This window comes from Cherax quadricarinatus, chromosome 74 (genome assembly GCF_038502225.1).
Source record: "Cherax quadricarinatus isolate ZL_2023a chromosome 74, ASM3850222v1, whole genome shotgun sequence".
Classification (NCBI taxonomy): domain Eukaryota; kingdom Metazoa; phylum Arthropoda; class Malacostraca; order Decapoda; family Parastacidae; genus Cherax; species Cherax quadricarinatus.
The window spans coordinates 10,096,162-10,120,703 of record NC_091365.1 but is presented as its reverse complement, the minus strand read 5'-3'; the positions used below and the strand labels follow the sequence as shown (position 1 = coordinate 10,120,703).

Here is a 24,542-nt window from a genome sequence, read left to right as displayed (position 1 = left end):
AGATGTTAAGTGAATGTATAGGAGCCTTTGAACCAAGTGAGAGAGTAATTGTGGTAGGGGACCTGAATGCTAAAGTAGGAGAAACTTTTAGAGAGGGTGTGGTAGGTAAGTTTGGGGTGCCAGGTGTAAATGATAATGGGAGCCCTTTGATTGAACTTTGTATAGAAAGGGGTTTAGTTATAGGTAATACATATTTTAAGAAAAAGAGGATAAATAAGTATACAAGATATGATGTAGGGCGAAATGACAGTAGTTTGTTGGATTATGTATTGGTAGATAAAAGACTGTTGAGTAGACTTCAGGATGTACATGTTTATAGAGGGGCCACAGATATATCAGATCACTTTCTAGTTGTAGCTACACTGAGAGTAAAAGGTAGATGGGATACAAGGAGAATAGAAGCATCAGGGAAGAGAGAGGTGAAGGTTTATAAACTAAAAGAGGAGGCAGTTAGGGTAAGATATAAACAGCTATTGGAGGATAGATGGGCTAACGAGAGCATAGGCAATGGGGTCGAAGAGGTATGGGGTAGGTTTAAAAATGTAGTGTTAGAGTGTTCAGCAGAAGTTTGTGGTTACAGGAAAGTGGGTGCAGGAGGGAAGAGGAGCGATTGGTGGAATGATGATGTAAAGAGAGTAGTAAGGGAGAAAAAGTTAGCATATGAGAAGTTTTTACAAAGTAGAAGAGATGCAAGGAGGGAAGAGTACGTATATGGAGAAAAAGAGAGAGGTTAAGAGAGTGGTGAAGCAATGTAAAAAGAGAGCAAATGAGAGAGTGGGTGAGATGTTATCAACAAATTTTGTTGAAAATAAGAAAAAGTTTTGGAGTGAGATTAACAAGTTAAGAAAGCCTAGAGAACAAATGGATTTGTCAGTTAAAAATAGGAGAGGAGAGTTAGAGGTATTGGGAAGATGGAGGGAATATTTTGAGGAATTGTTAAATGTTAATGAAGATAGGGAAGCTGTGATTTCGTGTATAGGGCAAGGAGGAATAACATCTTGTAGGAGTGAGGAAGAGCCAGTTCTGAGTGTGGGGGAAGTTCATGAGGCAGTAGGTAAAATGAAAGGGGGTAAGGCAGCCGGGATTGATGGGATAAAGATAGAAATGTTAAAAGCAGGTGGGGATATAGTTTTGGAGTGGTTGGTGCAATTATTTAATAAATGTATAGAAGAGGGTAAGGTACCTAGGGATTGGCAGAGAGCATGCATAGTTCCTTTGTATAAAGGCAAAGGGGATAAAAGAGAGTGCAAAAATTATAGGGGGATAAGTCTGTTGAGTATACCTGGTAAAGTGTATGGTAGAGTTATAATTGAAAGAATTAAGAGTAAGACGGAGAATAGGATAGCAGATGAACAAGGAGGCTTTAGGAAAGGTAGGGGGTGTGTGGACCAGGTGTTTACAGTGAAACATATAAGTGAACAGTATTTAGATAAGGCTAAAGAGGTCTTTGTGGCATTTATGGATTTGGAAAAGGCGTATGACAGGGTGGATAGGGGGGCAATGTGGCAGATGTTGCAAGTGTATGGTGTAGGAGGTAGGTTACTGGAAGCAGTGAAGAGTTTTTACGAGGATAGTGAGGCTCAAGTTAGAGTATGTAAGAAAGAGGGAAATTTTTTCCCAGTAAAAGTAGGCCTTAGACAAGGATGTGTGATGTCACCGTGGTTGTTTAATATATTTATAGATGGGGTTGTAAGAGAAGTAAATGCGAGGGTCTTGGCAAGAGGCGTGGAGTTAAAAGATAAAGAATCACACACAAAGTGGGAGTTGTCACAGCTGCTCTTTGCTGATGACACTGTGCTCTTGGGAGATTCTGAAGAGAAGTTGCAGAGATTGGTGGATGAATTTGGTAGGGTGTGCAAAAGAAGAAAATTAAAGGTGAATACAGGAAAGAGTAAGGTTATGAGGATAACAAAAAGATTAGGTGATGAAAGATTGGATATCAGATTGGAGGGAGAGAGTATGGAGGAGGTGAACGTATTCAGATATTTGGGAGTGGACGTGTCAGCGGATGGGTCTATGAAAGATGAGGTGAATCATAGAATTGATGAGGGAAAAAGAGTGAGTGGTGCACTTAGGAGTCTGTGGAGACAAAGAACTTTGTCCTTGGAGGCAAAGAGGGGAATGTATGAGAGTATAGTTTTACCAACGCTCTTATATGGGTGTGAAGCGTGGGTGATGAATGTTGCAGCGAGGAGAAGGCTGGAGGCAGTGGAGATGTCATGTCTGAGGGCAATGTGTGGTGTGAATATAATGCAGAGAATTCGTAGTTTGGAAGTTAGGAGGAGGTGCGGGATTACCAAAACTGTTGTCCAGAGGGCTGAGGAAGGGTTGTTGAGGTGGTTCGGACATGTAGAGAGAATGGAGCAAAACAGAATGACTTCAAGAGTGTATCAGTCTGTAGTGGAAGGAAGGCGGGGTAGGGGTCGGCCTAGGAAAGGTTGGAGGGAGGGGGTAAAGGAGGTTTTGTGTGCGAGGGGCTTGGACTTCCAGCAGGCATGCGTGAGCGTGTTTGATAGGAGTGAATGGAGACAAATGGTTTTTAATACTTGACGTGCTGTTGGAGTGTGAGCAAAGCAACATTTATGAAGGGATTCAGGGAAAGCGGCAGGCCGGACTTGAGTCCTGGAGATGGGAAGTACAGTGCCTGCACTCTGAAGGAGGGGTGTTAATGTTGCAGTTTAAAAACTGTAGTGTAAAGCACCCTTCTGGCAAGACAGTGATGGAGTGAATGATGGTGAAAGTTTTTCTTTTTTGGGCCACCCTGCCTTGGTGGGAATCGGCCAGTGTGATAATAAAAAATAATAAAATAATTATAAATTATTCAGAAGAGCAAATCCAGATATGACTTTCTAATGTTTAAAGAAACAGGTTGCTTTTAAGCACTTCATAAATAATTCTGCATTAAATACAGTGGTACCTCGGTATATGTCCTTAATCCGTTCTAGGACCGTGGACGTATACCAAACAAATTTTCCCATAAGAAATATAGGAAAAACGATTAATCCGTTCCCATGAAAAAACAAATCCTATTTTTTTTTTTTAACAAGTCGGCTGTCTCCCACCAAAGCAGGATGACCCAAAAAGAAAGAAAATCCCCAAAGAGAAAATACTTTCATCATCATTCAACACTTTCATCTCACTCACACATAATCACTGTTTTTGCAGAGGTGCTCAGAATACAACAGCTCAGAAGTACATACATATAAAGATACACAACATATCCTATTGTTATTGGCATATTATACAGTACATTGATTGGGTTGTATAAAATAATTTAAACACTGCTTAATACTAAAATATGTAATTTAAGCACTGCTTAACCCTTAAACGGTCCAAACGTATATATACGTTTTTTCAACATTTGAGAATGTGTAAAAAACTTTTATCTACATTTTTTTTGTTATACTTGAAAATATGCAAAAAAAAATAGATCTACTTTTGGAGCACTACGGATTTGGACGTTGATCCATTTGGACCATTTAAGGGTTAATACAAAAATACATACATGCTATGCAAAAACTCAATGCACATAAAAGGCCCTAAAATCTGGAATTCATTACCTGTAAATATAAAAGAAACACTACCTGTTTATAAATTCAAGTCTCTTCTCAAACATCACTTACTCACCCAAAACCAAATAAATACTGAATAACTGAACCTTATAAATTGTGTATCTTAAATGTTTCTCACAATTATATCACATAAATGTTAAACCTAAGACCCAATCTAACTTTGTTATTTTTTAAATACACTACCTAACAGAATACTCCATTCGACTGAATGTACAGCAATGCATGCAACCATATGACCTGTCTTTGTAATACTCATTTGTGCTTTATTGTTATTTATCTGTTTACAATAATGTTTTATCACTGATTACATTATTGCTTAGTTAATCTTATGTTAATTTTAAGCCAGCCCATAATGCTATGCATACAAGTGGCTTTGGCATGCTGCTCTTACCTGTATTTTTTTGTACCTCTGTATGTATGCTCAAATTACTAAATAAATAAATAAAAGAATTAGATGAAATAAATGCAAATTTAACCTCGCTTAACTTTGCTAATAGTACATAATAATCACTGTTGGGCACATTAGATGCCTTATTTTACATTAATATAGACATTTTCATTAATCCATCTATGATATTTTCTTCAAAATTTTTTATTTATTTTTTATTTATTATCACACTGGCCGATTCCCACCAAGGCAGGGTGGCCCGAAAAAGAAAAACTTTCACCATCATTCACTCCATCACTGTCTTGCCAGAAGGGTGCTTTACACTACAGTTTTTAAACTGCAACATTAACACCCCTCCTTCAGAGTGCAGGCACTGTACTTCCCATCTCCAGGACTCAAGTCCGGCCTGCCGGTTTCCCTGAACCCCTTCATAAATGTTACTTTGCTCACACTCCAACAGCACGTCAAGTATTAAAAACCATTCGTCTCCATTCACTCCTATCAAACACGCTCACGCACGCCTATTGGAAGTCCAAGCCCCTCGCACACAAAACCTCCTTTACCCCCTCCCTCCAACCTTTCCTAGGCCGACCCCTACCCCGCCTTCCTTCCACTACAGACTGATACACTCTTGAAGTCATTCTGTTTCGCTCCATTCTCTCTACATGTCCGAACCACCTCAACAACCCTTCCTCAGCCCTCTGGACAACAGTTTTGGTAATCCCGCACCTCCTCCTAACTTCCAAACTACGAATTCTCTGCATTATATTCACACCACACATTGCCCTCAGACATGACATCTCCACTGCCTCCAGCCTTCTCCTCGCTGCAACATTCATCACCCATGCTTCACACCCATATAAGAGCGTTGGTAAAACTATGCTCTCATACATTCCCCTCTTTGCCTCCAAGGACAAAGTTCTTTGTCTCCACAGACTCCTAAGTGCACCACTCACCCTTTTCCCCTCATCAATTCTATGATTCACCTCATCCTTCATAGACCCATCTGCTGACATGTCCACTCCCAAATATCTGAATACATTCACCTCCTCCATACTCTCTCCCTCCAATCTGATATCCAATCTTTCATCACCTAATATTTTTGTTATCCTCATAACCTTACTCTTTCCTGTATTCACTTTTAATTTTCTTCTTTTGCACACCCTACCAAATTCATCCACCAATCTCTGCAACTTCTCTTCAGAATCTCCCAAGAGCACAGTGTCATCAGCAAAGAGCAACTGTGACAACTCCCACTTTATGTTTGATTCTTTATCTTTTAACTCCACGCCTCTTGTCAAGACCCTCGCATTTACTTCTCTTACAACCCCATCTATAAATATATTAAACAACCACGGTGACATCACACATCCTTGTCTAAGGCCTACTTTTACTGGGAAATAATTTCCCTCTTTTCTACATACTCTAACTTGAGCCTCACTATCCTCGTAAAAACTCTTCACTGCTTTCAGTAACCTACCTCCTACACCATACACCTGCAACATCTGCCACATTGCCCCCCTATCCACCCTGTCATACGCCTTTTCTAAATCCATAAATGCCACAAAGACCTCTTTAGCCTTATCTAAATACTGTTCACTTATATGTTTCACTGTAAACACCTGGTCCACACACCCCCTACCTTTCCTAAAGCCTCCTTGTTCATCTGCTATCCTATTCTCCGTCTTACTCTTAATTCTTTCAATAATAACTCTACCATACACTTTACCAGGTATACTCAACAGACTTATCCCCCTATAATTTTTGCACTCTCTTTTGTCCCCTTTGCCTTTATACAAAGGAACTATGCATGCTCTCTGCCAATCCCTAGGTACCTTACCCTCTTCCATACATTTATTAAATAATTGCACCAACCACTCCAAAACTATATCCCCACCTGCTTTTAACATTTCTATCTTTATCCCATCAATCCCGGCTGCCTTACCCCCTTTCATTTTACCTACTGCCTCACGAACTTCCCCCACACTCACAACTGGCTCTTCCTCACTCCTACAAGATGTTATTCCTCCTTGCCCTATACATGAAATCACAGCTTCCCTATCTTCATCAACATTTAACAATTCCTCAAAATATTCCCTCCATCTTCCCAATACCTCTAACTCTCCATTTAATAACTCTCCTCTCCTATTTTTAACTGACAAATCCATTTGTTCTCTAGGCTTCCTTAACTTGTTAATCTCACTCCAAAACTTTTTCTTATTTTCAACAAAATTTGTTGATAACATCTCACCCACTCTCTCATTTGCTCTCTTTTTTACATTGCTTCACCACTCTCTTAACCTCTCTCTTTTTCTCCATATACTCTTCCCTCCTTGCATCACTTCTACTTTGTAAAAACTTCTCATATGCTAACTTTTTCTCCCTTACTACTCTCTTTACATCATCATTCCACCAATCGCTCCTCTTCCCTCCCGCACCCACTTTCCTGTAACCACAAACTTCTGCTGAACACTCTAACACTACATTTTTAAACCTACCCCATACCTCTTCAACCCCATTGCCTATGCTCTCATTAGCCCATCTATCCTCCAATAGCTGTTTATATCTTTCCCTAACTGCCTCCTCTTTTAGTTTATAAACCTTCACCTCTCTCTTCCCTGATGCTTCTATTCTCCTTGTATCCCATCTACCTTTTACTCTCAGTGTAGCTACAACTAGAAAGTGATCTGATATATCTGTGGCCCCTCTATAAACATGTACATCCTGAAGTCTACTCAACAGTCTTTCATCTACCAATACATAATCCAACAAACTACTGTCATTTCGCCCTACATCATATCTTGTATACTTATTTATCCTCTTTTTCTTAAAATATGTATTACCTATAACTAAACCCCTTTCTATACAAAGTTCAATCAAAGGGCTCCCATTATCATTTACACCTGGCACCCCAAACTTACCTACCACACCCTCTCTAAAAGTTTCTCCTACTTTAGCATTCAGGTCCCCTACCACAATTACTCTCTCACTTGGTTCAAAGGCTCCTATACATTCACTTAACATGTCCCAAAATCTCTCTCTCTCCTCTGCATTCCTCTCTTCTCCAGGTGCATACACGTTTATTATGACCCACTTCTCGCATCCAACTTTTACTTTAATCCACATGATTCTTGCACTCACACATTCATATTCTCTTTTCTCCCTCCATAACTGATCATTCAACATTACTGCTACCCCTTCTTTTGCTCTAACTCTCTCAGATACTCCAGATTTAATCCCACTTATTTCCCCCCACTGAAACTCCCCTACCCCCTTCAGCTTTGTTTCGCTTAGGGCCAGGACATCCAACTTCTTTTCATTCATAACATCAGCAATCATCTGTTTCTTGTCATCCGCACCACATCCACGCACATTCAAGCATCCCAGTTTTATAAAGTTTTTCTTCTTCTCTTTTTTAGTAAATGTCTACAGGAGAAGGGGTCACTAGCCCATTGCTCCCGGCATTTTAGTCGCCTCACACGACACGCATGGCTTACGGAGGAAAAATTCTTTTCCACTTCCCCATGGACAATAGAAGAAATAAAGAAGAACAAGAGCTATGTAGAAAAAGGAGAAAAACCTAGATGTATGTATATATATATGCATGTGCGTGTCTGTGAAGTGTGACCAAAGTGTAAGTAGGAGTAGCAAGATATCTCTGTTATCTAGCGTGTTTATGAGACAGAAAAAGAAATCAGCAATCCTACCATCATGCAAAAAGTTACAGGTTTCTGTTTCACAGTCATCTGGCAGGACGGTAGTACTTCCCTGGGTGGTTGCTGTCTACCAACCTACTACCTACGTTACATAGCATATAAATATGCTATCTTTACATGCTATGGAGTTGTGATTGCCGGGCGGAGGGAAAACATTATGTAATACTAATAATAATCCTTCTTAGTCACATTAAATGTCTTATTTTACGTTAATATAGACATTTTCATTAATTCATCTATGATATTTTCTTCAAAATTATATAAGATACACTTTCTTTTTTTTTCAACAAGTCGGCCATCTCCCACCGAAGCAGGGTGACCCAAAAAGAAAGAAAATCCCCCCCCAAAAAATACTTTCACCATCATTCAACACTTTCACCTCACTCACACATAATCACTGTTTTTGCAGAGGTGCTCAGAACACAACAGTTTAGAAGCACATACATATAAAGATACACAACATATCCCTCCAAACTGCTAATATCCCAAAACCCCTCCTTTAGAGTGCAGACATTGTACTTCCCATTTCCAGGACTCAAGTCCGGCTATATAAAAATAACCGGTTTCCTTGAATCCCTTCACTAAATATTACCCTGCTCACACTCCAACAGATCGTCAGGTCCCAAATACCATTTGTCTCCATTCACTCCTATTGAACATGCTCATGCACACCTGCTGGAAGTCCAAGCCCCTTGCCCACAAAACCTCCCTTATCCCTTCCTTCCAACCTTTTCGAGGACGACCCCTACCCCGCTTCCTTCTCCTACATTTGCTCTCCATGTCATTCTACTTTGATCCATTCTCTCTAACTGACCAAACCACCTCAACAACACCTATGTTTATATGCCGGGCGGAGGGAAAACATTATGGATTCTCTGGTCCAGCACCAAAGAAAACGTGTATGAATTTGGGTTTGGCCTAGTCACTCTGCTTTTGTTTACAATTCTTGGCATGAATTATTCATTACTTCTCCCTTCGTTTATGATGGCATCTAAAGGTAATTGTCATAAACGATTAAACTCGGTGAACAAGGTATGTCGACGGTAATAATATGGCTCTGGGCCGCAGTGTAGTGGTGTAGCACGCAGTGTCATGACTCATTTTGACTCATACAAGCTCTAGCACGCGAGTCATATTCCAAACAAAGGTCGAATACCAAGCAAAAATTTTCGCATCCAAACAGAACGTATACCAAGTTGAACTTATTCCAAAGCGGACGTATACCGAGGTACCACTGAATGCATTAAATAATATGGAATAGTGATTTCTGCACAGTTCTGGCAAGACAGCGATTAAATGAATGGTGGCATATGTATTTCCCTTTTCAGGGAGCCATCCTACCTTGCTGGAAAATAGCCGAATTGATAAATAGAAATTGCAAAATCACAGAGTCCATGGTAATATTCCTATGCTGAAGAATACTAGAGATGTAACATGACCAGCAAGCATGTTCACCAACAATACATATAGTAATCATAATTTTGAAAGATTCCATCTTGATTCAGAAAAGGGTGACACCACTCTTCTTTCGACAAACCAGCCATATCCCACTGAGGCAGGGTGGCCCAAAAAGAAAAATAAGTTTCTCTTCTAACTTTAGTAATGTATACAGGAGAAGGGGTTATTAGCCCCTTACTCCTGGCATTTTAGTCGCCTTTTACGACATGAATGGCTTTTGGAGGAAAAATTCTGTTCCACTTCCCCATGACACTTCTTTCTTCTTTCAACAAACTGGCCGTATCCCACCAAGGCAGGGTGGCCCAAAAAGAAAAACAAAAGTTTCTCTTTTTAAATTTAGTAATTTATACAGAAGGGGTTACTAGCCCCTTGCTCCCGGCATTTTAGTCGCCTCTTACGACATGCATGGCTTATGGAGGAAGAATTCTGTTCCACTTCCCCATGGAGATAAGAGAAAATAAACAAGAACAAGAACTAGAAAGAAAATAGAAGAAAACCCAGAGGGGTATGCTTGTACATGTATGTGTAGTGTGACCTAAGTGTAAGTAGAAGTAGCAAGACATACCTGAAATCTTGCATGTTCATGAGACAGAAAAAAGGACACCAGCAATCCTACCATCATGTAAAACAATTACAGGCTTTCGTTTTACACTCACTTGGCAGGATGGTAGTGCCTCCCTGGGCGGTTGCTGTCTACCAACCTACTACCAAGGCCCCATGACACATATTACTAATAATGTAAACCATGAACTTTTGTGATATGATTCCTGCTGCTACTGAGGAAAGCTTTCAGGAATAATTTTTTTTTCAACACACTGGCCATTTCCCACTGAGGCAGGGTGACCCAAATAAGAAACACTTTCACCATCATTCACACAGTCGCTTTCTTTACAGAGGCGTGCAGATATGACAGTTCAGATGTTATGGAGTATAAACTACACAGAAATGCAGTTTTGAAACCAAATGCTGCATTACTGTATTTTTGGAAAGTGTTAAACCCATAAGGGTCATTCAGCACTACATGGCAGAGGCAAAAATAAGAGGTCAAGGTATTGAGAGGACACTGATGAAAGGGTGTTGGTCATAGTTGATGCACTAAACCAGTCACTTAAGAAATCTAGGTCTGCAACAAAGATAAGAGCAGGAATAATAAGCACATCAGGGCATCAAAGAATGCATCTGATAGGAAGTTGGCATGCACTACGAGAGACAAGACAGCTCATCAAGAGACATTGAAATGTCAAAATGGCCTGACAATTTTCAAAAAATGGAGCCTTAAATGCTGTAAACAGTTATGAAACTGACAACAATAATAAACTAGCTGATCAAAATACTATAACAGTGAAACAGTGCAAAATACAGACACTTTCTGACTTACAACTCCATGCCAAGATAACCCACAAAAATGAATTTCTTAGGGCATGAACTTGATTCCCAGGAACACAACCCCTGTTCACAACACTGCAACTATGGGAAAAAATGGTTTGACACACAACACAATGAGTGACTGGTGACAGCACTCTCCAAACCAATTAGGTTGTAAGTACAAGGTATGCCAATACTGTATATCCAATTTAGAAATATCCATATAATTTATCTCCAATGTACAGAGTTCCATATAATTTCTAGAGAACAAATCACACACCAGTGTTACATATAGGTGATTACAAACAGGAAGCCCATCTGTTGTGCTCAGCAGAGAGAGAATCAAGCTTCAACCACATCTTGTGCTGCTACAACTATTTTGGTGAAATTAATTTTTGTCATATGATGTGTACAGTAAAAATCCTTATATTTAATGTTTAAAAAAATTGCCATTATTATCTTGCGAATAAATACATAACCAATTACCAGTTCTATGGGTATAAGTACAATATCTCAAACTGCATCAAAAATTTTTAAAACACAATTTCTGCATAACAACACAAAGCATCACATGTGAGATATTTTATATACATAAAATTCTTACACTAATTAACACTGAAAACAATGTTATAGGGTACTGAAATAATAAACAGGCTGTACACCTTTTTTTAACAATACTGGATACATTAGCAATATGCTGAAATCCAATACTATATGATAGTTACATAGTAATACTAACACTTTTACATGGTAGTGTGGAATGGGATTTAAATGTTACAGTAAGGAGCAGGCTGGAGGCAGGGGAGATGTCAAATTCGAGAATAACATGTGGAGTGATATTACACAGAGAATTTGAAGCATAGAAAATTAGAAAATGGTACATGTATATTGTAACTAAAGGAATAATTCATGGGGCTTGAGGAAGGATTGTTGAGGTGATTTGGGCATTTAGAAAAGATGGAGAAAATAGTTTCACCAAAAATGGTAAATAAATCTAGTGTGCAACGAAGAGGGGTAGGAGCTGTCTTGTATATGGCTGGAGGCTTAGGGTAAAGTAGGTTTTGAATGCATCCCAACTTGTGTCTTAGACCATAGTGAGTGGAAATAAGTAGTTTTTATGGCTTGCTGAACTGTTTTATTGTGAGCAAGATAATAATTATGAAGGGATTCAAAGAAACAAGATAGTTAGACTTGAGTCCTGGAGGTAGGAAGTACAGTGCCTATACTCTGAAGGAGGGGCAGGGATGATGCAGTTTGGCATTCATTTGAACTGTGGTGTCTGTGCACCAGTGGAAAGACAGCTACTGAATGAGTGATAGTGAATGTCTTTCCTTCTTTTGGGTCATCCTACCTTGATGGGATAGTCACTGTATTAAAAAAGTTACAGTGAGAACAATAACTAGTTATACTTCCCTGTTATATTCCATCATGCAGGATGGATCACACATACAGTACATACTGAAATCAGTCAGAATGAGCTGGAAGACTTCTGTAGGGTAACGAGGTTATTGTCAAGTATTAAAATAAGGGTTCAGCAGCTACAGGAGCTTCAAATGGATTGTTACAACAGTGCTGGAATTTCCATTAGTTAGGAATTTCCATTTCAGTGGATGACCTATCCCATCCACAGGAGAAACAGAATTTTTACGAGGGTCATACAAATGACCCTCGTAAACAGCATAGCTGATGAATGGAAACACTGAACCCTTCAACTGCACTGCAAATGGCAGAACCTACTGGACTGATATTTCACTTTTAGTTTCTGAGTTGTTAAAGAACAGCCTAGTGGGCAAAACATATCCTCAGTAAAAGTGTTGATAATGACAAACATGTCTTTCTCACATACTTATTGGTGTTAATCACCAAGTTAGATATAAATTTGTACACCAAAAATTACTTTCAACGAAGGCAAGAGGCTCAGAAGATGGAGAAAAAAAAGTACAATGAAACAAAGGGGTGCAATTAGTACAGTACAAGATAACTCAATAAACGAAAAGGGGTCCAGACTTCAATACTCTCCCTTCATCCATAAGTGGAATCACCAACAGACCCCTTACCCTCTTCAAGAGGAAACTGGATAAGTTCCCAAGCTTTGATACCTACACTGGACTGTGTGCAGCTAGTCCCAACAGCTTGGTTGATCAAGTCATCAACCAGGAGGCTTGGTCTGGACTTGGACCATGGTCTTATGTACTGTATCTCTGAGAGCTACAGCACATAAGACTCTCAGTCCATACTTCTCAGTAAGAAAGGAAGTGGCATTTTTTAAATAAATTCTAGAACTGATGGTAAACAAGACTTTCAAAGATTTTTAAAAATTTTGGAACAATATTAACACTGAAGAATGTTTTCCTGGTTGAATACAAGAAAACATCACATAAAATCTTAAAGGCCTAGCTTACTGAGCTCATATGCTTTTGTATTCTTTTAAGACTCATAATCAGAAGTAACCTTATGCCTTTTGACTTTTGCCAGTTAAAATTAATAAAGTTAGAGAGATTTAAACCAGTTCTGTTATATAACAATTTTCTAACCATCTGAACCTTTCCTGAGGTTCAATCAGAATTTTTTCCAGCTAATATCCTTTTTGATGCAAATTTGGTAGCAGCAATACATATGATATTCTAGCTTTGATGCATTATGAAACTAGATAAATTAGTCACTGGAAGTGCAAATGCCAAAATGCCTTAAATACTCTAAAATAAAGAGCAAAAGTACTCAGTGATTTATTCAGAATGAAAGTTACAATCACGCTATTCCTCCTCAGAGTCAAACTTCCTGTAGTTATATAACTGGGATATGCTAACAGACATTCCCTGAAAATATCTACAGTGCTCACCTTCCTTGGCAAAGGCAACAAATACCTGCTAAAGCAACTTATTTAAGACTAATATAACAGAAATCCTGAGTTTTTTGGTAAAACTAATTGGGTGAAAACTTTCTATTTGTGATTCAGAACTACACTTAGCTCCCTACCTGCCAAGGAAGAGCCTTCTGTTGAAGAAGATGGAGCACCTGACTTGAAAGAGGAAAGGAGAAAACTGTCCTTATGAGAGAAACTGACTCTCTGCAGGAAGCAAATGAGGCTCTACCTCTGGCTGAGAGGCCTCTGAAAGGACAAAAAACTGATTCTTTTCAAGACCAAGATGAAAAGAAGCAGAAGCAGAAGCAGAAAGATAGGACAGAATTGTGTTTTTCAATCTTCATTTTACTACTCTATTATTATCATCATTATTACAATTATTAAAATCATTATTCCTATAATTAAAATTTGAAATCCCTAGAGAGGAAAAATCACAAGAGGATAAACAAGGTATCAAAGATATGGATGGACAACAACCAAATACCATCTACATTGATAGAGAAACTTTTTGGGAAAAGCAAGTGAAAATGCAAAAGGCATGTAAGAATCAGAGAACCATCAGTAAAACCAATGCTAAGCAATATCAGAAAGAGTAACATAAAATGAGAACATAGAACATATAATAAACCTACACTTCCTACCAAAAACTTCAAGGAAGCATAATCCATAGTGTTCATCGAAATAGTATATGAAAAACTTGATTCAATGGCTGTTTTCCACCTAGGCAGGTGAACTCTGAAAAAAAAAATACTATCATTCACTTTCTAGCTGCCTTGTCGGTAGTGAAGCAGCCATAACACTACACCCTTACTAAACCAAACCTGCTAGTACTGGTTAAACAAAAAAAGTTTTCTTACAGGGGTCTATGAAAGGACAGAAATAATAATATAGTATAAACAAAATTCAGATTGTATGCACTATACAGTATTTCCTAAGTGTCAAGGCTGCCTAGCCTACAGGAAATAATTTCCAAATGGTGTTAAATGATTTTTTTATACACCATACTTCATCAAATACATTTGTGAATTTAAGTTTACAACACCCACTGGTTTGATATTTGTCATGTGTCATACAAGGCTGCCACAGCATGAGTGGTGATGTCTTCATGCACCTGAGTGAACAAAGGAGTGCAAAGGAGTAAAGCTCATATGCCAGGTAGGATACAAGTTGGCACAAACTTGCATACTGGTCATTGTTTTAATTCTGAATTCAAAACATTTCTGGTAGATCACACAAAGTGCGCTTTTGTCTGTTATAATACAGTATAATAGAATACAAAGAAAAAATTGTATGAATGGATTTTTAGATGAGTTAAAAGCACTGCACCAAGGAGTTAAACATTTCTTTGTTTAAAAAATGTTCCGATGAAATTAATATTCACTAAGTGGTAGGCATGAAGAGTTAAAACAAGAAATAACTGCAACACTTGACAGTGATGTGGTTACCAACAATTCCCCACTGTGAGTCTGATACACTTACCAGCATATACAATTTATTCATACTGTTTTGGCTTTCTTAACCAAAACTCATATAGTATATACAGCATCACTGTGAGCACTATCTGGAATGCTACTAATATACAAAAATATTCTTGCAAGTTGCCAGTGACTGTACCAGCAGTCCTTCAACACTGATCTGATACATATGCAAATACACTATTTCATTTACATTTTATTAGATTTCTTTATAAGTATACTGTGTATCAGCATTCTGTTTCTATAAACTGTGTCCTAACTCTGTCACTCTTGTTTAAACATGCAGTGTGGTTAGTACCAGAATGATACTAAACACACTGCATGTTTAATCAAAAACAAAGATTATCACTGGGCAAAAAATTCTGCCCATAAAGCTAAGACATTTTTTTGACATAAATTATGTCACATGGGGCTTAACTGAGGCCCACTCTTATTCATTCATAAATATACATTGTACCCAATAGCCTATAATTACATACAGTATGTATGACTATGTATGTAAGTGTATGAAGGTGCATGTAAGTGTATAAAGGTGTATCTAAGTGTATGAACGTGTATGTATGTATGTGCATGTAGACATTTATATGTGTATATATGTATGTATAAATATGTATGTATGGTTTTCTTTTCAACAAAATGACCATCTCCCACCTAGGTAGGGTGACCTAAAAAAGAAGACACACTTTCATCATTACTCACACCATCACTGTCTTGCCAGAAGAGTGCTAATACCACAGTTCAAACTGCACATATCTCCACCCTTCCTTCAGAGTGAAGGCACTCTACTTCTCACCTCCAGAAATCAAGTCTGACTAACAGGTTTTCCTAAATAACTTCACAAATCTTAACTTGCTCACACTCTAGCAGTTTGTCAAGTCCCAAAAACCATTTGCCTTCACTTACTCCACATCTAACATGCTCACACATGCCTGCTGATTATGCGTGCACAAATACATGCATGCACAAGCATGCGCACACACACACACACACAAACAAAGAATGCTAAATTAAGGAAAGATGTGCAAAAGTAACAAAATACCAATTTGCAATGAAACCCACCTCAAAGAAAATAATGACAATTAAATCCTCCCACACCTTAAGTGGTGTCTGAGGCACTGATGCAACTAAGGTCTGCAGATTATCTATTGGTAAGGTATAGGAGGGAAGAGAGATGTAAGACACAAACAGCATACTACTTGTCTAAATTAACCAGGACACAAGTAGAGGGGTAACACTATCTGGACACAGTCTCATTTATGGAATATCAGTATGCACAAGCAGCACACTTTCAGTGTATAAGGAATCATAATATATATCAACACATTATAAGAGATCATAACCAGAGACAAGATGATAAGTGTCTGATGATACTGTGTTCTAAAGATACACACATAAAACTGGGAGATCAAAAACACCTCTCCCTGCTTCTCTGATATTAAATGATAGAAAAGAAGAAAAGACAATCGTAATGAGATGGGAGTAATCAATCCACACCAGCAAAATCAAGAAGCATTAATAGAATCATGTGTGGGGAGATGAAACACAAACCAATAAAGCAAACGAGATGAGAATGGTGATAAGGCAAGTTGGAAGAAGAAGCAAGCAGGAAGACAGAAGTTGCAACTTTCACTAGGTATCTCATTTTCAGTATTTAACCTATTTTTTATTGTAATTTCCACTGGATATAGCACTTACTACCCCTCCTGTAGCATACTTAAGTTCTTCTACTACTGCCATGAATAACTAACAAGTAGTCTTTCAGCACCCATCTTCTGTAGTTTCTATCAAGCCTTCCTTCATCTCCCTTATATTATTAGAAACTCCCTTATATTATTAAAAATATATACTATCTCATCATATTTGTATTGTAACTTAAGTAACTAGTACTACTCACTCTGCTAAACTTAACAATTATATCTTGTTCTTATGATTTATTAGATGACTTAAATAAGAAAATTTTAGGTATAGTATAGGCTAAGTTATGCCAGAGATACTATGCATTCTTCAGGTCTTCAGTTTATTGTATTTCTTATGCAGTAAAACTTACATTTAGATAAGTATCTGCACTTGTATTTGACCAACTTTAATAATCTCCATAAAAGTTAGTCTTACTTAAACTTTCATCAAATTGTTAATGCAAAAAATTCCACTAGTAGTTATATGTTATAAGTTAATTTAAGTTTGCCTGAAATGCTTTGCATAACCAGGGGCTTTCTATAATGAATGTCAACATGATCACTTTTTTGAACTTACTGTATACCATTCTTTATATAAATAAAGTTTGTTTTATTTTAGTTATTTATTTATGAAGTTGGTCTCTCTTAGTCTAAAGAAAAACATGTCTGACTGATCAAGACATATTTTTGTTAGTCATGACATAAATGCAATCTAACCATAAAACAATTTTAATCATTATTATGCTCTTAACTTGGCTTAAGGCTATTAATAATACCATCAAATATTATCACTGTTACACCAATACTTAAAATAAAGAACAGTTCATAAAAATCAGAAAGAATCAATATAGAAGAATGCACTATATGCTGCTACCAAAGTGAGCCAAATGTATAGCATAAATGACTAGGGCTTAATGTAGATACTCTTCAGAAGTGACTTTGTCAATGGTCCAAGTATGACCGAAACGTCGTCGTGAGCTTCTCTCTTTTATGTGCGGGTTATTTGTGTATTGTGTATATGTCAAGAGAAAAGTTAAAATACAACATAGAATTATAAGCAAGTGATGCCTTCTTAGAGTAACTCATACAACACAACATGTGATGATGCCAGATTTTAAGAATAGTGCTGAAATAGCCTTCATATGCAGTCTGGAACAATACAAAAGAACTAAAACAAAATTACTCCTGTTGAGGTCTATACCTGGAGTTTACCTGGAGAGAGTTTCGGGGGTCAACGCCCCCGCGGCCCGGTCTGTGACCAGGCCTCCTGGTGGATCAGCGCCTGATCAACCAGGCTGTTGCTGCTGGCTGCACGCAAACCAACGTACGAGCCACAGCCCGGCTGATCAGGAACTGACTTTAGGTGCTTGTCCAGTGCCAGCTTGAAGACTGCCAGGGGTCTGTTGGTAATCCCCCTTATGTGTGCTGGGAGGCAGTTGAACAGTCTCGGGCCCCTGACACTTATTGTATGGTCTCTTAACGTGCTAGTGACACCCCTGCTTTTCATTGGGGGGATGGTGCATCGTCTGCCAAGTCTTTTGCTTTCGTAGTGAGTGATTTTCGTGTGCAAGTTCGGTACTAGTCCCTCTAGGATTTTCCAGGTGTATATAATCATGTATCTCTCCCTCCTGCGTTCCAGGGAATACAGGTTTAGAAACCTCAAGCGCTCCCAGTATAGCATTTAAAAAAAAAAATAGTGCATCACACATGAAAAAAGATGCTTTACAAATGTGGTAATTTTGGAGTACAGGTGCACATCCCTTTATCCAAAACCTTTGGGGCCTGTGTTGTTTTGAATTACAGACTTTTTCAAATTTCAGAATGATTTTCAACACCGCCATGTGGCGGTGTGACCCAGCACGGAGATGAATGACGCTCCACATTCCACAAAAAAACTTCTGGTTTCGGAACTTTTCAAATTTCAGAATTTCGGATAAAGGGATGTGGACCTATACAAATTTTCATTCAAATCCGAGTATAAAAGGAAAAAATAATGATGGAAGAAACTACAAGAAACTGGATTAATGAACTAACTAACAAGTTTAGTAAAAGTTAAGATTCTCAAAATTTAAATCTCCCCTCAAGGGAGGTTCCTTGACATTGGTGAGGGGCTCTTGATCTAGGGAATTGGATCTGTGCTCCAGCTCCCTGAATTGAGCCTGAATGCCTTCCGTATTCCCTGCTACAGGTGCTGTATAATTTCTAAGGATTTAGCACTCCTCCATGATTATAATAATAATAATAATAATAATTAAAATTTAAAAAAAAAAAACTTTATATATGAATAGGATGCTGCACAGTTTGAAAGAGCTCAACCCTGGTATAATTTAATAATAAATTCAAAACACAATAAAACAGAGAAAACTTTGAACATCAGAATTTTATATTTTCAGGAAAATATTTGAATTTGAGATATCTCCTGATTTGAACTTTGGAAAACAGAAAATTTCCAAAAAAATTCTGCATTTAATGCTTTGCAAAACATTCTCTTGATTGGAGAATTATAAATTATAGGTTTTGTGAATTAGAATTCATTATTGTTTTCATATTTCAAAAAAAAAATCTTAATTTAAGCAGTCATTCTAAATTGGAAAAAGTAATAAATAAATTTTGGGAGAATTCTGAGAGCTATAACAGTAGTAAAGTAACAAAAAAAAAAAAAAAAAAAATTTCCCCTAAAAAGACAAAATGTACCAACTGCACTTCTTAAAATCTCACTTACCCAGGCCAGCCCTCAAAGGTGGACACAGTGAAGAGTGTCAACATAGCTTTTGCTACATTGTCAAAGTGGAAGGCATTTTTCTCCCAGACTCTCTTCTCCACCATTGGCTTAGTAATGTCTCCATCATGGTAGACAATAAACTGACCCCTACGGAAAAAAATGAATTGTTAAAAAAAAAATTTACAAGATGGAGATAATAAAGAATCTACTACAAGATAAAAGCTAGAGTCTTGTTGGTGAAAATAAAGTTATAAAGACGTAATAATAATATACTGAGTAGTGATGGCACCAAAAGGTTTGGTAACCTAGAGGACGACAGAGTAGTAAAAGGATAATAGGGTCACTGGCAGCAGTTGCATATGATAAATATATGTTGTTTAGCAAGGGTAAGTAATATGAAGTCTAGCCAGTAACTAAATGGATGAATGCATTAATATATTCTCATTCTTAACTAGGGAGAACTTTAACAGGTTACAGGCACCCTCCAAGCCATCTTATTTTGCTCCACCCTCTCTAAATGTCCAAATGACCTTGACAACCCCTCCTCCTAATCTCCAAGCTACGAATTCTCCGCAAAATGTTTACACCATGCATTGCCTTCAGACATGACATCTCCACCGACTTCAGCCTCCTCTTTGCTGAAATATACATAACCCATACTTCACATCCATCCACTGATGCCTCAATGTACCACCCTCCAATTTTTCATCATTAATTCTATGGTTCATCCACCAACTCATTCACCAACAAGTCCACTCCCAAGTATCTGAACACATTCACTTCCTCCATACTCCCTCCTTCCAATCTGATATCCAGTTTTCCATTACCTAGATCGTTTGTTACCCTTATCCCCTTGCTCTTTCCTAGACAGTTCCTTAAAGTGGGTTTGTGCCCAATGAGGGATGTGTACCTGACAGCAGGAAAAAGCCAGTGGTTTAACCCTTTCAGCGTCCAGAGGCCAAATTTCAAAGTGTGCACCAGGGTCCAAGAATTTTCAAAAAAAAATTTTGCTATTTTTTCTTATGAAATGGTAGAGAATCTTCTTCTGAAGGTAATAAAACAAAAAGTATGAAATTTGATGGGAAATTGACGAAATTATGCTCTCGTGAATTTTGATGTGTCAGCGATATTCATGCATTGGCGATTTTACCGACTTTGACTCCCATTTTAGGCCAATTACATTATTCCAGTCGACCAAATTCTTAGCTATTTCACTAGTATTACTTCTATTCTATCAATTGAACACAAGAAATCGCCAATTTGACTGTTTCAACTACAAAATAAAGTGATCGGAAATTGGTAATTTGGCCAATTTAACACTAGTTCAAAATATTCCAATTTCAAAATAGGGTCCAGAATAAACAATGCAGGCATTCCTGTTCATTAGTTATGTTTTCAGGCTTTACAAATGAATTCCATTTTGATTTTTTATTCACATAATGAATTTTTATTCACACCAAAAATAGAAGATTTACTGTTAGGCAATATTGTAATAATTGTATAAATAATATCACCACATTTGTGAACGTATATCAGACCCACCAGCTGGCATGTATTAGACGTATGAGGTCATTTGTTTACTCTTGAACATCGGCAAAAATTTAACATTTCTTCTACTTTGAGCTCAGTTTCAAGCCATTTCCAGTACTAAACTATTTCTGTAATATATCTTCCATTCTATCAAATGAGATCAAGAAATTGCAAATGCAATTACGTATAAAAAAACATGCGAAAAACACTGTAAAGTCGCTATTTTAATAGAAAATTACGGTGTCAGTTTTTTCTTCTCATTATGCAGTGTGTGCTGCAGGATTTGTTTTATGTGGTGCACACATATCACATAGACGTATTCTCTCATATCTAGGCCCAAATTTACCGCTCACAGCGTATCAGAGTGTGAAACACGAGTAGAGGCTACAGTTTGCAATCCCCACAATGATTACTACAAAACATAAGAGTTAGCCTGTCCTTCATAGGCTTGTGTCCTGCACTGCTTTTTTCCTCCTGTGTAATGTAGGTCCTGTTTGGCATTTTCTTCCAAAACAGGCCTGTTTCCTCACAATTAAACACTTGTTGGGGTTTTAATTTTTCAGTGTCTGTGTACTCCTTGAATTCCAGCACATATTTTTCAGCCGCTTTTTGGTCACAACTGGCAGCCTCACCATGCCTTATCATACTATGTATGCCACTACAACTCTTGAATCTCTTAAACCAACCTTTGCTGGCCTTAAATTCACTAACATCACTACTAGTTGCAGGCATATTTTTAATTAAATCATCATGCAACTGCCTTGCCTTTTCACATATTATTGACTGAGAAACACTATCTCCTGATAATTGTTTTTCGTTTATCCATACCAACAACAGTCTCTCCACATCTTCAAGTATTTGCGATCTCTGTTTATTTTATTTATTTATTTATTTTATGTCTTTGCAAACAGTACATTGAGATTTTGTAGTTACAATAGTGGGTTGCAATGCAAAGAGAGCCTCTATTATGCCTAGGCACTGAAAACATATTTGCACCTTTTGTAACAACAGCTTCCTTGATTGCCTTTCTGTTAGCCAAGACAGTAGCAATGGTTGATTGGGGTTTGTTATACAACCTGGCCAGCTCAGATGCACGCACTCCACTTTCATACTCTGTGATTATCTCTTTCTTCAATTCCATAGTAATTCTCACAATTTTTACCACAGGGTTGGCACTAGAAGCTTTCTTGGTGCCCATGGTGGCTTATTTAGCAGTTACAAGCACTAAAAACACTGGAATAATACAAATTGTATTGCAGGTACACGTGGAACCGTCTGCAGTGGCTTGTAAACAATGGCACACTAGCTGAAGGAAGGGCACCTGAGGTGCACTCTGGCTGGACAGACAGGCAGACGCGTTTGGGAAAAATGTCTTTACCCAAGTTTTTCATCGTTAATTGAGCCAATATTTTTACGCAAAAAGCATTGTTGCCCAATTTTATTGTTAGTCGATGCCATCGTTGGTCGAGGGTCCACTGTATAATATATATATATACACAGTGGACCCCCGCTTTATGAACGCATCGCGTTACATTAAATCTGCCATACAAAGCATTTGAACGCAAAAATTTTGCCTCGCCTCATGATAAAAAACTCGCCTTACGTGATTCGACCGGGATGCGTCCCACGTGTGGCCTCAGCGCCAGTGTTTACAAGCCAGCCAGTGTTGTCGCATCTACACAACATTCGGTACATTTCACATTATCCCAGTGTTTTAAGTGCTTGTAACTGCAAAATAAGTCACCATGGACCCCAAGAAAGCTTCTAGTGCCATCCCTGTGGTAAAAAGGGCGAGAATTAGTATGGAAATGTGTGCAAAGTGGGTCAAACTGCAAACTTTTACAAATGAAAATCACCCTGACACAGCTACTGCAAGCCGTGTTGGCAACCTGTACAATGACAATGTTATGGCCCATTTTAGGAAAGTCTTAAAGGAATGGGAGATACAGAGCTCTATGGACAGATTTGTTGTGTGACAGAGGTCCAGTGACTCTCAAGCTGGTCCTAGTGGCATTAAAAGAAGAAGGGAAGTAACCCCGGAAAGGGACTTGCTACCTCATCTCCTAAAGGAAGGGGATTCCCCTTCTAAACAATAACTTCCAAACTCTCCCCTCCTCCCATCCCATCAATCATCACCAGATCTTCAATAAAGGTAAGTGTTATGTATTCTATTCTTAGTAGAGTAGTAATTGTGCATGTCTTCTTCAGTTTGTGTGTATTAAAATTAATATTTCATGTGGTAAAAAAATTTTTTTTTTCATACTTTGGGGTGTCACGAACGGATTAATTTGATTTCCATTACAGTGGACTCCCGACATTTGATGGCATCGACATTCGATGCATTTTAATGCAAAAATTTTGCCTCAACATTCGATGGAAAACCCGACATTTGACACGATTCGTACGAGACGTGTCCACGTGTGGCCTGAACTGCCCTGTGTATGCCAGTGTTTACAAGCCAGCCAGTGTTTACAAGCCAGCCAGTGTGAGCGCATTTAAGGATACATTCGGTACATTCCATATTATCCATATTATCACTGTTTTTGGTGCTTGTTTCTGCAAAATAAGTAACCATGGGCCCCAAGAAAGCTTCTGGTGCCAACCCTTCGAGAAAAAAGGTGCTAATGATAATTGAAATGAAGAAAGAGATAATTGCAAAGTACGAAAGTGGAGTGCGTGTGTCAGAATGCATGATGATTTGGAAAAGAAATTGCCTGCAACTAGTGGTGATGAGTGAATTTAAGGCCAGCAAAGGTTGGTTTGAAAGATTTAAGAATCGTAGTGGCATACACAGTGTGGTAAGGCATGGTGAGGCTGCCAGTTCAAGTCCTAATGGAAGGGGATTCCCCTTCTAAACACTAACACCATCCATACACTCCCCTCCTCACATCCCATCAATCACCACCAGATCTCCATTAAAGGTAAGTGTCAATTATTCTATTGTTATTAATCTATTGTTATTGTTGTTACTGTAATTATTCTATTGCATTAAACTTAATATTTCATGTGGTAAAATTTTTTTTTTCATACTTTTGGATGTCTTGCATGGATTAATTTGATTTCCATTATTTCTTATGGGGAAAATTAATTCGACTTTCGATATTTTCGACATTCGATGGCTCTCAGGAACGGATTAATATCTTAAGGCGGGGAACCACTGTGTGTGTGAAAATAAATAAAATATCTATATATATATATATATATATATTTTTTTTTATCAACAAGTCGGCCATCTCCCACCGAGGCAGGGTGACCCAAAAAAGAAAGAAAATCCACAAAAAGAAAATACTTTCATCATCATTCAACACTTTCACCACACTCACACATTATCACTGCTTTTGCAGAGGTGCTCAGAATACAACAGCTTAGGAGCATATACGTATAAAGATACACAACATATCCCTCCAAACTGCCAATATCCCAAACCCCTCCTTTAAAGTGCAGGCATTGTACTTCCCATTTCCAGGACTCAAGTCCGACTACATGAAAATAACCGGTTTCCCTGAATCCCTTCACTAAATATTACCCTGCTCACACTCCAACAGATCATCAGGTCCCAAGTATCATTCGTCTCCATTCACTCCTATCTAACACGCTCATGCACGCTTGCTGGAAGTCCAAGCCCCTTGCCCACAAAACCTCCCTTACCCCTTCCTCCCAACCTTTTCGCCTTTTCGAGGACGATCCCTACCCTGCCTTCCTTCCCCTGCAGATTTATATGCTCTCCATGTCATTCTACTTTGATCCATTCTCTCTAAATGACCAAACCACCTCAAC

At 38.2% G+C, this 24,542-nt stretch overlaps 1 protein-coding gene across 15 annotated transcripts in view; it reads right to left on the bottom strand.

The window, feature by feature from the left end:
• Nucleotides 1-24,542, bottom strand: part of LOC128700135 (Ca[2+]-channel protein alpha[[1]] subunit D) — a gene marked incomplete at its 5' end in the record, with an annotated part of 794,286 nt that overhangs the window by 357,573 nt on the left and 412,171 nt on the right. For all 15 annotated transcript variants that reach the window (XM_070100780.1, XM_070100771.1, XM_070100781.1 and 12 more), the window contains 1 exon segment: nucleotides 19,236-19,382. In XM_070100780.1, the coding sequence (XP_069956881.1) occupies nucleotides 19,236-19,382 (147 nt within the window).